The sequence below is a fragment of the Crocodylus porosus genome, unplaced genomic scaffold, assembly GCF_001723895.1.
Source record: "Crocodylus porosus isolate Cpor-Errol unplaced genomic scaffold, CroPor_comp1, whole genome shotgun sequence".
In the NCBI taxonomy this organism is placed as follows: domain Eukaryota; kingdom Metazoa; phylum Chordata; order Crocodylia; family Crocodylidae; genus Crocodylus; species Crocodylus porosus.
The window spans coordinates 10,494,001-10,507,853 of NW_017728926.1; the positions used below are offsets into that span (position 1 = coordinate 10,494,001).

General features: G+C 62.0%; 1 protein-coding gene across 1 annotated transcript in view; it reads right to left on the minus strand.

Moving 5' to 3' along the window:
• Positions 1-3,535: 3,535 nt before the first annotated feature.
• EPHA2 (EPH receptor A2) overlaps positions 3,536-13,853 on the minus strand; it is a 23,818-nt gene continuing 13,500 nt past the window's right edge. Inside the window, exons 4-18 of the mRNA XM_019541443.1 lie at positions 13,033-13,084; positions 12,861-12,964; positions 12,043-12,375; positions 11,812-11,936; positions 11,434-11,593; positions 10,330-10,429; positions 10,137-10,192; positions 9,693-9,818; positions 9,375-9,557; positions 9,200-9,261; positions 8,431-8,640; positions 7,700-7,849; positions 7,218-7,411; positions 6,643-6,798; positions 3,536-4,963 (exon numbers count right to left, since the gene is read on the minus strand). Of these exons, the coding sequence (XP_019396988.1) occupies positions 4,858-4,963; positions 6,643-6,798; positions 7,218-7,411; positions 7,700-7,849; positions 8,431-8,640; positions 9,200-9,261; positions 9,375-9,557; positions 9,693-9,818; positions 10,137-10,192; positions 10,330-10,429; positions 11,434-11,593; positions 11,812-11,936; positions 12,043-12,375; positions 12,861-12,964; positions 13,033-13,084 (2,117 nt within the window). The 3' untranslated portion in view covers positions 3,536-4,857. The remainder of the gene's footprint in view (positions 4,964-6,642; positions 6,799-7,217; positions 7,412-7,699; positions 7,850-8,430; positions 8,641-9,199; positions 9,262-9,374; positions 9,558-9,692; positions 9,819-10,136; positions 10,193-10,329; positions 10,430-11,433; positions 11,594-11,811; positions 11,937-12,042; positions 12,376-12,860; positions 12,965-13,032; positions 13,085-13,853) is intronic.

A 13,853-nucleotide genomic window follows, 5' to 3' on the forward strand; every position in this document is an offset into this window, starting at 1 on the left:
GCCAGCAGCGATGTGCCAGAAGTGTCACACGCTCTCCGACCGAGCCATGAGAGGAGGGGTGGCAGTTCCCGGGCCACATCTTGTGGCACGGATGGCCCCCTAGCCTCTCATCATCTGTAGAGCTCAGAGGCAAGCCCATCCCTGTTCTTCAGATGGGGAAACTGAGGCACAGAGAGGGGTGGGGACATGCCAAAGGTGGCCCAGCACCTCAGTGGCAGAGCGGGGACAGCCCTCGGGCTTGAGTCGCACTCTGGTGCTCCAACGTGGATGGGCCAAACTCAGCCTATTTTTAAAACCACTGGAGTCACATCAGGGAGGAGCGTGGCCTCGGGGTGGGCTGTGGGTTGAGTTACCTGTAGGTGCCCGCGATGGCCGTCTCCCATGGGGTGCATCCCGTGGTCTCACCTGGCGAGTGCGGGGTCCTGTCGGCTCCCACGGCAGCCCCCTGGGTCTGGGGGCTGGACTTGGAGCCTCGGACACTCCTCGCCGGGCCCGTCGCAGCAAGCGGTCAGCAGGGCAGAGGAGAGGGACGCGCTGTGTCGTGGGCACCAGCCCCTGCTTGCCCCGGCTGGGTGAAGGGAGCAGCCACTTGTACAGCAATAAAGGACAGGAGAGAGCACAATGGCCCCTCATGCAATGGCCCCCCCCGGCAGGGGGGCGCCGGGCGATCATTTTGCAGCGGCCGGCAGTGCGCCAAGCTCCATCGAGGCAGAGCCCCCTCTCCGCAGCTCCGTTACAGGCTGCAACAAAGCCCCTGTTGTGATGATGTGCTGGGAAGGGAAGGATTGAAGGAAACCCCCATCCCCTCCCTGCCCTCTCCGGGGGGCAGCGCAGGCAGGGATGGGGCATGGTCTGTGGTGCGGCCTGCTGAGCAAGGGGCGCCCCCCCCCCGGGGGCTGTGGCGTGGCAGACCGCACGCACGCACGCTGCAGCCGGGAAAGGGCTTCTGCCATGGCCCCCACTGGGCCAGGTCCTTTTTTCCCTCCTCTTCGCCATCCATAGTTGATGGGAAGGGAAATCACCGTGCCTCGAGGGTGGGGGCGAGGGGAACGCACTCCCTGTGGCCTTGTATTTGCCCCGGGGAGGGAGAGGGGCGAGCCGTGGGACCCAGGGCCGGCATTGGAGCTGGCTGATTTAAGACTCGAGCGGGACAAGAGTGAAACTCGGCTTGTCTAGCGCATCGGTTAAGGGCGTCCCAAAGCAGCAGAACGCACTTGAACCTCTGCGCTAGAGCGTCAGAGGAAAAGCCGGCTGACCGGGTTCTCCACGTGGGAGCACCCCTGCCTAGGCCAGCCCAGACAGGCGTTTGTCTAACCTGCTCCTAAATGCTTCCAGGAGGCTCCACGGCCTCTCTAGGTCACCTACCCTCGTACTTAACCCCCCTGGTTAGAAAGAGCTTCCTATTCGCCCACCTAACCCCCTTTGTTGCAATGCAAGTCTACAGGGAGTGGGTTCTTAGCTCCATGTTGCAGGTGGGGAGACCGAGGCACGAGGTAGGTTGGAGACATAGGGTCACAGTTAGGAACAGAAAAACCCTTGTGTCCTGGCTTCCTGTCCCAAACTGACCTGCTGCAGAAGACTCCCGCCCCATGGGAGCCTGCTAGCCTGAACATCAAGAGCCGCAGTTCTTCTCCACGCGCAGGGAGGCTCGGGCCGTGCACGTGGCTCTGAGCGAAGCGCGGCTCCGCGCTTGGGGGGGACGGCCTCTAGAATAGGCCACCATGTGTTGGGCACCAATTCACAATTCAGCTCTTACATCTAGTTTTCTAGCTGGGTCATTTCGTGCGTCTTTCTTCCCCACTCTGCGCTGACAGCGCGGACGCCCGGCAGGCGAAGGCACGGGGAGCTGCGGGCACTGACGCCGGCTAAACCCAGGCTAGAAAGAAGGTGCCCAAAGGCGGGTCATCAATGGTGATGCAAGGAGGCAGCGCGGTCCCTGTCTCAAGCCTGGCTGCCCCAGCCCACGGGGCTCGAGCTGGAAACGCCTCGGGGACGCTCCTGGCCCGTGCCAGCGAGAGGTTAGACCAGATCCCTCACTTGGCCTTCGCAGCGATGGAAGCGCCTGTGGCTTTGGCTGTTCTTCCAGCAGAAGTCTCCTTTTCTAAGGGCTTTTTTCTCCCCTGGAAGTGCGGGGAGAGCAGCCCCGTGCGGGGAGCGCTGGCTCGCCGGTTTGGAAGGACTGGAAAGCTGCTTGTCAACGGGCCTTCGTGCCTGCACAAAGGAACAAGCGCGCGGGAAGCCACAGCTCCGCGTGAGCACTTGGAAACCCGTGCTCGTGCCAAAGGCTGCGCCGGCTGCATTTCGGGGACAGGGATTAAAAGAGGCATTTTGGTTTCTCAAAGGCTGGGACGTTGCCGAAGCTCAGGCCAGAGCGTCTGACGTCTCCGCAGGAAAGGTGCCATTCGGAAGCAAGGCGGTGGCCAGGCCCAACCGTGAACACGGGGTCGGGGGGCCTGGAACGGCTTCTGGTCAGCGCTCGGGGCCCAGACGCCAGGAAACGGGCCAGCTCCTTGGGCCGCGCGCTCGAGCGCTGCTGGAAGCACATTCCTTCTCGTCTGCAGGCAGACGATGGTTTGGAGGGAGCCGCGGAGAAGAGCGCCCTGCCGAGGGAGGGGAGCCAGGCAGGGGAAGAGACCCGGGACGGAAACCCCGGGTTTGGGCTGCTCCAGCCACGGCTCCTACACAAAACAGAAGCGTTTCCTGGGCGCGAGGAGATGAGGGGTTAATTGATCCGCTCCTCTTCGCAGGCCCCTTTTTCTCATCAAAGGGAACCAGTAAGGTTCCCGCCAGCTCCATCGGGCTTAGCCGCAAATGGCTCCCAGATCTGTGCTGTCACACGATGGCAGGAAGCATCCGGAAGAGCGCGCGGGGCCGGGGGCTGGGACACCGCCTGTTCCCTGGGGACAGAGGGCTTTTTCCCATGTGCTGTTCCTGCTTGACCCCGACCCAGGCAGCTTGGAGCATGTGGGATGGGAACAGGGCTTTGCTGGGCCTTCCCAAACCCCCGACTGGTCCCCACACAGAGCCGCTCTCACCCACTCAAAGCGGCACTAGGAAACCCTCCCGGCTGGGTTTTGCAGTCTCCGGAGGGTGCAACAGCCTGGGCCAGGCTTGGCCTTGCAAATCAGCATCTTTTGCCTGCTTCAGAGCCTGGCCAAGGGCTGAGCCAGCCGCACGGACTCTATGCAGGGCGCTGCTCCCAGACAGACCCCTTGCGTTTCAGTGCAACAAGGTGCACGGGGGCCGCTGGGCACCGAGTGCCCACGGAGCTGATCTCCACTGCAAGGTAAATGCAAGGATCCCAAAGCCCCTGGCTCAGACTCCTTAAGCGTGCATTTAACTTCAGCAAGCGCTTGAGTCTATGGGTGCTAAAGAGCTTGGCTGAATGAGCTCTCCTGGGGGGCAGTCTGCCAGGTTTGGGGCTGGGGGGCCAGTCTCTCCTGCCAGCCTGGCCGAGCGGACTCCACCATCTCTACCACTCTGCCGGGTCCCCGAACACACCCGCAAATAAAACAGGGCGCAGGCTCACGGCAGAAAAGACTTAACAAAAAAACCCCACAACATTTATTCAAATCAAAGGCAGCCTTTTCTGAAAACCATGGAGAAACTTCATTTCAATGCCTGTGGTTTCCATCCAAACAGCAAATCTGAGCAAGCAGAACAGGGCTTTGATTTCTATCAATAAATATAAAAAAATAGAATAAATTATATTAAAAAATAGAATAGGTAACACTGACAGACCAGCAAATGGCTTGTAGCGAAACGAAGCGGAGCCTGTGGCAGGGAGTGGAATGGAAGAATAAATAGAGAGAAGGCAAATGATTATATGACCTTGAGCCACAGCGATCAGTTATCACTAGCAAAACCATTGCACTCGCTACCAGAGGAATGTCGTATTTTAGGCACTGGGATCTGCCCATCTCTTGAGATACAAACCAACAGAATAAAAACTACAAAACATAGCGGGGGGGGGAAAAAAAAGATCCTTAAAGTTGCTCGTAAAAAACCCCCAAAACTATGGAACGGCCTGGGTGCCTGGCTACGGGAAAAGGCCAAGCAAATAACTTGAGCCAGGCTTCGGTTCAGCCTACACCTGACATGACGGCAAGCGGGCTTCCTTGCCGCTGGAAATGTAATGTATTGCTTGTAACACCGTTTTTAATGTCGGTTCCTCATCATCCTCTTATAAAGAGCAAAGGCAAACAAACATCGCTTTGTCACTGCAAAGTCTCGGCAACTCCAACCCGAGCGGCTTCGAAGGCAGCTGGAAAATGAGCAGAGGCCACTTTGGGAACGTCCCGCATCCCTGCAGCTCAGGAGCGGATTCGAGCGACGGGGAAGGGAAAGGCAAGCGCTCTGCTTCAGCCGGCAGAGAGGAAGGACAGCACCACGGAGGCAGCGTTAGCGGCTCAGCAGCCACAGACCCGGGTCTCAAGGCCGCCTGTGAGGCCTTTCCAGGGATGCTACGTGGCACCATCGTGGCTGGGTACAACCACGGCGCTTCTTCAGGGCACACTGTGGCCTCGTGCTCCCCTCCGGAGCCAGCGAACCTGGCACAGCAGCAACGGGAGAAACGACCCGACAATAATAATAGTATTAACAATAAATAAAGGTGACTGCTGCAGAGGTTGAACTGTAGGTGCAGGCCAGGCGGGAAGGACTGGCCAACTCCTCCGAGGGCGCTACCGTCAGTCCCGCAGGCTGGTCCCCGCAGACGCTTTTGGCTGGAGGATGATGCCGAGCACACTTCAATTCTCCACTTCAAGTATTTCCTGCTTTGCACGTCCGCCGAGTGTCTCCGTAGCCCCAGCGAGGCGCTCGTGGGAGGGGGCTGCGTCTGCTGGGGAGGTCTCCTTCTCAGATGGGGATCCCCACGGTGTTGATCTGGTCCTTCAGCCCCATGAGGCTGTAGGCGATTCGCTTCTGGTGGCCTGGCAAGCGTACCCCGATCTTCTTAATGTCCCTGGGGAACGAGAAGGGGGGCATTACCACACAGAAGAGGCTGGGCTGTTGCGGGGGGAGCCGCTCTCCACCTCCAGGCCAGAAGCCTGGGCGAGGGTCTCCAGCCGAAGCTCCCTCCACCAGCTCCTCCATCCCTGAGACCTGCTCTGAGCAGGCCAGCCGGGACTGCCCTGGCCTGAAATGCAAGATGCTCTGGTCCCCAAGTCACCACCAGCTGCTCCAAACCGGTGCGACACCGGTGTCGGGGTCGAGGAGCCCGTTATCGCCAGGGATGCCTTCTTTGCCCCACTCCTCTTCCCCTTTGGATCCCAGCCCGGGGCCCATGTGCACGGAGAAGCCTCCACGGGCTTTGGCTCCAGCCCTGCGTTCTCACCCACGGCTAGACGCTTTCTCATGCCCTGCCCTGGTGCTGCTTCCTTCTCGCGGCTGCCGCACCTGAACAGCGAGCAGGGGCCGCCCCATCGCCCGATGATTCAGTCCCTCCCCAGCCGCTCAGCCCCATGCAGCGAGTTAATTAAAGGGTGTCAGCTCAGCTCTTGAGACATGGCAGGGGGACGGGGCAGGGAGAGCAGAGGGAAGCATACACCTCCACGGGTAATTAACCACGGCAATTAACTCTATTCATCACTAAACCTGGCACAAAAGGGCTATTATCCTTGCATTATCCAGGGGGAAGCGGGGAGCAGTCGGGCTCAAGCGGAGAAGGAGAGCTGCCACCCCCGAGGCCAAGCTGCCTTGGGGGACCGTCCCGCACAGAGGCCGCAGCAGGCAGCGGGGAAGCAGCCGCCTCGCCTGGCCTCAACACCCAGAAAGAAAGAGGCACCCTCCTCCCTCGGTGTTTGGAGCCGGGGACCTCACAGAACCAGGCCCTGAAGGAGTGAGGGGAAACTGAGGCATGGGAAAGGGGAGCGACTGTCCCAAGGCCATCGAGTAGCCCGGTGGCAGAGCCTGGAAGAATCCAGGTCTCCCCACATGCAAACCACCCTGCCTGCTCCTGGTTTGGCAGGCTGGGCCGGCTCCAGGAGGAAGTTTCCCCAGGCCAGGCAGAGCCAACTTCGTTCCCGGCACACGATGTTCTCCTGAGATCCCCGGATACTGCCCCCCCGCTCCAGTCCGTCCCCAGGGTGCAGCCGAGTCATCCCGTGGACGGTTCCCAGCCCAGCTCCTGTTTACACAGAGGCTATATTTAACCGGAGGCGCTGCAGCGGGGTCACTTCCTGGGGGATGAGCCTCCCTGGGGGCTTGGGGGGAGTGAGGAAAGGGGCCTCCTCCGTTCCCCCCCTCCCCACCGCCCTAAGGCCAGGCGCAGGGGCTCAGTGCGGTCCCTCTCTGCATGTTGCCAGGCTAGTCCAGAGCCAGGAAATCCAGCTGGAGGGCGAGAGGGCAGCAAGGGAGCTAATTTTATCCCAGCCCCAAACCGAGCCAGACGCACAACTGCCAAGGAAAGAGGGAGCAAACATCCTTCTCCCCCGGCAGCAGGTCTGAGGCTGCTCCAAGTCGTAGGGTGCTGAAGTGCCCCTGGGCTCAGCCTGCCTCCTGCGAGCCCGAGCCGACACGTGCCAGCTCGGGGAGGGCTGCGTCATTCGTTCTCAGCCACCCGTGGGCATAGGCCCCTCTGCAGCCCCCCGGTCCCGTGGCCGTGAGGGCTGCGGGGTGCGAGCGCCCCGGGGGGACACTCACTCGTTGGTCATCTGCGCCACCTTCTCGATGGTGGTGTAGCCGGCCGACGTGAAGTGCTCCGTGTACTGGTGCATCTTGATGGACTCCAGCCACTCCGCGACGGTGCGGAAGGGGATGCCCTCCGAGCCGCTGGTGCTGGGCAGGCGGATGGACACCCTGCGAGGGCGAGACAGCTCCAGGCGTTAGCTTTCCTGTGCGGCGGGGCAGGGGAGACCCCCCTCCACCACCCCGGAGACAGCCTCACACGGGGCAAGGCTGGGGGCTGGAGTTCGACGTGCTCCAGCTTTAGGTGCAGAGCAGGATGGCGGGATCCCTCATGCCCACCTCCAAGCCAGCGCCAGCACTCAACCCGCTAGCTCCGCTATCCGTCACCCCCCTCCCGCAGCCCGGCTCCCCCCAGCCCTCTGCCACCAGCCCCCTCCCGCTTGGCGGCTGTCCGGCAATGCCAGCTGCACACGATTTAGTGTCCCCCCCCATGCCTCCAATACCACGAGTGTCTCAGGCCCTCACACTGAGACCCTCCGGGCTGAGCTGGAGACGGGGCACAGCAGCTGGGCTTTGGAGGGGGTGCCTACCGAGGGTCGAAGTCAGCCATGGTCTTGAGGGAATCGGGGGCCCGGATGAGCTTGTCGAGGATGCTGACGATGTCGTTGAACTTGGGCCGGCGGCTCCTCTCCTGCTGCCAGCACTGCATCATCAGCTGGTAGATGGCGGAGGGGCAGTCCACGGGCGCAGGCAGCCGGAAGCCATCGCTGATGGCCTTCATGACCTGCCACGGGGAAGGGGTGGTGTGTGAAGGGGGCGAGCGTGCTGGCGAGCGGGACCCCCAGGGAAGCTGGCTGGGTCCTGGGTATATCAAGCTCCCCCTGGGTACGTCAAGACCCCCAATGCTGAGCAAGGAGCCGTGGGTCAGAGCATCCTCCGACACACGCCCCATTTGACCCCTGCAGGCTGTGAAGGAGTGGGCTCCATGGAGCGCGCTGCTCAGGGCCCAGGCAAGCAAGGGATTTGGGCACGGCTCCCCCCGCGCCCGGGCCGGCTGGCGGGCAGCGCTCACCTCGTGGTTCGAGAGCTCCCAGTACGGGCGCTCGCCGTAGGACATCACCTCCCACATGACGATGCCGTAGCTCCAGACGTCGCTGGCCGAGGTGAACTTGCGGAAGGAGATGGCCTCGGGGGCCGTCCAGCGGATGGGGATCTTGCCGCCCTGCGAGAGAAGATTGCACTGGTCAGCGATGGTCCCTGTCTGACCCCTGCGCTGCCCGGCTGAAGCCTGCTGGGCTGGGGTGGGGGGTGGAGGTCCCTGACCCTGGGTTTGGCCCCCACCAAGTCCGATCACAAGACGGCGCCTCTTTGATCTCCGCTTCCAGCCATGCTGGGTCGGAGGAAGGGGTTTTCTCTGGGATGGACAAACAGCTGCCCCGAGCCGTGGGAGCACAGGCAGGGCTGCTCACCGCTGGCTGGGGGCTGAGCGTCCCAGGGATCTCCCACCCCGGCTGTGGGGCACGTCCCTCGCCAGGCAGGCAGGGCCCCCCAGCAAAGCCCAGGAGCAGCTTAGCTTTGCGCACCCCCGGCAGAGGCCCAGGCTTGTCCCTGGCAGGAGCCGAGCAAAGCCGGGGAGGGCAGGCGGCGTGCTGGGCTGGAGGATCCTGGATGCACAGTGGTCCAGGGCTGGAGGTGAGGATGGCAGGGCCAGGGTGGACAGGCACGTGCCCAGGACCAACACGAGTTGGCCAGGTTTGGGCGGAGGGGGAGCCTCCGGGAATCCCAGCGCCCAGCAGCACTCACGCTGGTGGTGTAGGTGGCATCGGGGTCGTCCTCCAGGACGCGGGACAGGCCGAAGTCAGACACCTTGCAGACCAGCTGGCTGTTGACGAGGATGTTGCGTGCGGCCAGGTCCCGGTGCACGTAGTTCATGCTGGCCAGGTACTTCATGCCCGCGGCGATGCCTCGCAGCATGCCCACCAGCTGGATCATGCAGAACTCGCCGTCCTTCTCCTGAGGAGAGGCCGTGGTCAGCGCTTCCCCACCTTCCCCCTGTCGCCAGTGCCCCTCGGTACGTCACCCAGCGGGCCACCAATGCTACCTATACGGTGCAGCTGGCTCTGGGGTGGGCTAATGCAGTGCCAGGGACACAGGTGCCAATGCAGACTCAGAGAGGGCTGGGAGAGCTGAAGTCCTAGATCGGGCTCTGGTGCAAGACCTGCACACAGGAAACCTCCAGGGGCTCAGTTATCATATAGGGGAGGAGAAGTACTGGCTGAGAGACCCTGTGCTAGGCGGGCCAGCTCTCGTTCTGGGAAAACACTGTGCATTAGACGGCAGATGCCTTTCCTTGCCGGTCCCTCAAAGCGGGAGGGACCTGGCAGCTGCCTGGGGACTTCCCATCATTGCCGCTGCCCTGCTCGGGCTCTGCACGAGGCAGGTCGGAGTCACCCGGGGTGGACAGGCTCAGGGCTGCCCCCACGCTCCCAGCAGGGAGCAAAGCTGGCCCTGCCGGCCGGGCCGTGGTCAACCCTCCCCTCGTGCGTGCTCAGCGAGGAGGCAGGACACCTACCCGCAGGAACCTGTCCAGGGCTCCGTTCTCCATGTACTCGGTGACGATCATGAAGGGTTTATCTGAGGAGAGACGGGCGGATCTCAGCACGGGCGGGCAGCGCTCTCGCCCCGTAGAGCGAGCCCTGCCACTTTCCCGGCGGAGTCGCTGGCCTCGTGCCCCGGGCGGCGCTTACATTTGGAGACGACGCCTTCCAGGCGGATGATGTTGTGGTGGCAGAACTGGCCCATGATGCTGGCTTCGCTCAGGAAGTCGATGCGCTGCTTCTCCGTGTAGCCCACCTTCAGCGTCTTGATGGCCACCGGCACGTCCTTCTTCCCGTTCTTCAGGGTCCCCTTGTAGACCTCCCCGAACTCGCCTGGCGGCGGGAGGGAAGGCAGGGGTGACCCACGCGTGGCTTTGCTTCCCGTCTGCCCCTTCTACGTAAGCCAGCCACCCTGACTTCGGGCACGGCTACCCCAGCCCCCGACCGCGGGAGGAGGGGGTGACCTACCTGCCCCGATCACCTTCTGGCGCGTGACGCACGAGGGGTGAATCTCAGTGGTGAACTTCAGCACGGCCTGGTTGGGGTCCTCGTAGGTGTGGGGGTCCACGTACGTCTTCAGGGGCTTCAGCTGGTCTGTGGGGGCACGGGCAGTGAGGCTGGAGGCTCAGAAAACCAGGAAAGCACATCCTATGCCAGCAGCAGCCTGCCCCCAGGTCTGCTCAGCCCAGCGCCCTGTCTCCAGCAAGCGAAGGAGAGTCTCTCTGGGGCCCGGGTGGCTCGGGGAGCAGCCGGACCCCGCGCGGCAGGGAGAGGGGCGAGGGAGGAGAGGCATGCGCAGGCAAGGAGCAGGGTTGCAATGACGTGGGGGAGTCATGCCCTGCTTGCTGCCGCACCCCTCGCTGCGCGGCGTGCGGGGAAGGGGACCCCATCCCGGCTCGAGGCCTCGCTCACCAGACTTGGAGTAGTAGACGTCGTTCTCCGACTGGCGGGCGCGCAGGTTCCTTTTCCTAAAATAACAACGAGAGAGTTGGACCTGGAGCCTCCAAAGCATCAGGGACTCCCCAGGCAGAGACCAGCCACCCCGCGGGGAAGGGAAGGTGCAGCCGCTGCCTCGTGAAAGGAAAGGAGGAGAGAGGAAAAATACCTTCGGTGAAAGTACAGCACGGCAGCCACCACGAGGGCCAGCAGGAGGACCCCGGAGACAGCGCCGCCGACCACGGCCGCCGTGTTCATGCCCTCAACACCTGCAGGAGGGAGGAGAACGATTGGGAAGCTGCCGCCAACGCGAGCTAGGACCGTCACCGCGGCTCGGCTCCGCGGCCGCCTCGGCTGGTCCAGACCCTTGTTCCTCTGCCTACATCTCTCGTGCCTCCCACCCATTCAAACAACAGCACCACGGGGCTGCGCCTGCCTCACACGACTGACACATGGGTGCAGGCGTGATGGGAACGGTCTTGGCCTGGGAAGGAAGCAGGACCCGGGGTCCCACGGCTGACCCGCAGAGGGACTCTGGGCACCCAGATGGGTCTGAAGAGCCAGCACCGCCAAAGCAGATGCTCACAGCAGAAGGATATCTACGTTTCAAACAGCGAGATCAATCACAGAAGGCCCCAGAAAAGCTATCAGGGACCCAGCGGTGCAGAGAAAGGAAATGATTCAAATATATCAAGGACAAGAGGTACAGAGAAGGGAAATGATTCAAATGGATAAGATGCACATTCATCTCCAGGTGTAACCATCTCAGCAATATCCAAAAGCAAAGCCATCTTAAAATTTCTAAGCCCTGAAGTCTCTAACTGGTGGCCAGCCCATTAGGGAAAGGCCCGTTTTACCTTGGTTTCAGAAATAAGTCTCTAAATGGCACTAATGAAGTACACGTGCAAGGGGGCAATTCAGAAGAGCCATAGCTTGAGGCCAAAGGGCACAAACTCCAAAGGGGCCCCAGCTTTTACCCTCTATGGCTTGGCCAAAACATAAAAAGCTTACTAAATTAGGCAAGAAATTGGTGCTGCTCTAATTAATATTCACATGCCTATTCTTATTCCCTACGTAAGCGCTGTCTGATCTAAACTTAGCCGTGTCTGTGCTCCATCCACTCGGTGTACTTGAAGCGACTGCGATTTTATTCCTGCCCCTGCCCCATTGCACAGCCTGGGACAAGCCACAGCCCTGTTTTATGCCTTGGTTTTCCCATCTGTGAAATGGGCACCGCTAATGGGGGGGCTCAATGCTCGTCCCCCGCACTCACCCCCTGGCAGTGTCTCAAACTCGAAGGTGTCGCTCTCGGTGCTCTGGCCCTCCTGCGTATGGGTCAGGATGTGCACCCTGTACATGGTGCCCGGCGTGAGGTTGGATAGGGTCACGCTGTTTCCTTCGCTGCGTACAACCGAGTAACCTCTGCTATCCATCTGCAGGAAGGAAGCAGGAGCCCCCCGTCACCGAGAGCTGGCAGCCTCAGGCCCCCTGGCCTCACTTCAGAGCTGGGGACGTCTCCGTTCCCCGCTGCCCTCTCAGCCCAGAGCCTTACGCACCCAGAGCTTGGCCAAGAACAGCAAGGACTCATGACACGCATGGTCCCATCCCTCCAGTGAGCAGAAGCCCCCGAGGAAGCTCATGGCCTCGCTACCTTTTTTCTGTAGGTGACCTCGTATCTCGAGACGCGGCTCGCCTGCCGGGCTGGGACCATCCAGGACAGCGTCAGGCTGGTGGCCGTGTTTTCCTCCAGGTTCACCGACATCACCTTGGGAGGCTCTGGGCAAGGGAGAAGGCGGCTGGGATGAAGCAGGGGCCGAAAGGGGCAAATGCCAGAGACGTAGGCATCACAGAGCTGCAGCCAGAAACCTCCCCTCGCCCTTACCGGTCTGGTTGACGCTGATGCTCGCAGTGCCGTAGTTGCGGGTGTTGCTGAAGGACGAGACCCCGTTCCTGGCCTCCACGGTGAAGGTGTAGTTCATGTAGGGCTCCAGGTCGCTGATGGTCACGGACGTGCCGGTCAGGCCGTGGGGCGGGTCGGAGTAGCGGATGCTGGAGTCGCAGGGCCGGCACTCCCCGGTCTCGGGCCGGCACTGCTCACACGTGATGGTGTAGGTGACATCTTTGCGGCCCCCCGTGTTGCGGGGTGGGGACCAGCGCAGCTGCACCTTGGCGCCCAGGCCGATGGCGGTGACGCCGTGCGGGGCAGACGGGGGACCTGGGGGTGAAGGACGGTGAGTCACAGTGCCCGGGACTTTCCACCGCTCCGAGGCAGGGCAGAGCCATCACCTGGCTCCAAGGGCAGAGGGGAAACCAAGTCCTGAGCCTGTGGCAAAGCCACGGCCAACACACACACCCCACGGGGAGCATCGGCTAAATGCGCAGCCACGGTCGTGCCCATCAGCACAACCAACACGCGTAGGGAAACGCAGTAACGGGGGTGCCCCCTGCACCAGAGGAACGGCGGAGAAGGGGCAGGACTCCCGATAGCTTGATCCTCTGGGATGTCACCACCCCAGCCTCGGTTTCCCCAGTGATAATAAGAGGCAGGAAGCCCTTCCCAGTCCCCAGGGTCATTGCAGCAACCCTTGCACAAGACTGAGACCTGCCGAGGGCAGCGCTAGCTAGTCCAGCTGAGCAATGGCTGGTTCATACGGGTGGGTACTGGAGGGCAGCTCATTGCCCCGCAGGCCCCGTACTTACGTGAGCAGGGAAAAGAAGGGGGATCCTCCGCGGACCGGAAATAGCCTTCCTCACACGGGCACAAAGTGGAGCCTTTGGGGGAGGGCAGCGTGTGCGGGGGGCACTTGGTGGAGGCTTGAGCCCGTGTGCGGGGGGCACTTGGTGGAGGCTTGAGCCCGTGTGCGGGGGGCACTTGGCGCAGGTGCCGTCGGAGATGTCCGGTTTGAAGAACCCGGGAGAGCAGGCTGCAGGGGGAGAGAGCGAGGCCGGGATTAGCTCGTCCCCCAACCGTCCGCGGCATCGAGCACGTGCGCTGGCCCAGGCACCAGCCACTGATCGGCAGCCATGCACTGCGCAGCCGTGCTCAGGATGGCTGTCTGGAAAGGACTAGCCCAAGGCTTTGCAATGACCCCCCCCCCCCGGTGCCAAGTGCCCTCTGTCCGGCCTATCTGCACCACCCCGCAGAGTGCCGAAGGTTGGCAGCGGTTGCTAAAGGGACACATCTGCCACATCTCAAAAGGGACTAAATCGACAGGGTCCAAGCCCCTTCCCATCGGCACGGCTGCAGCCTCGCCAGGTCATATCGCATTAACCACCTGCCCTCAGGCTGGTACCGCTGGATCCGCTGCAGAGCTGCCCCCAACGCATCCTAAGCCGGATGCCGGCAGCAGGCCACGCCTGGCTGGGACTTTTTTTTTTCTGCAAACTCTGCTAGTTTCTTTTCTCTCTTTGTTCAGAACAAGGAAAGTCGGAGCGGGGGGAGTCTCGGTCGTGTTCCTTGACACGCGGTTTTTCCACAGGAACCTGCTTTCCGTCTCCGCCAGCCTGGGGGGTCCCTTGCTCCGGCGCTTTGCAGAGGAAGCGGCTTTGGAAGCCAAGCAGCCTGGCTTTTCAGGAAGCCTCGGTGCTTGGGCTCAGCCCAGGGCACTCACATCCCTCCTCCGTGTTACTGGGTCGTTAGCCGAGCACAAGGATCCTGACCAGGCAGGGGAAAGCTGCTCTCACCCCCGGGAA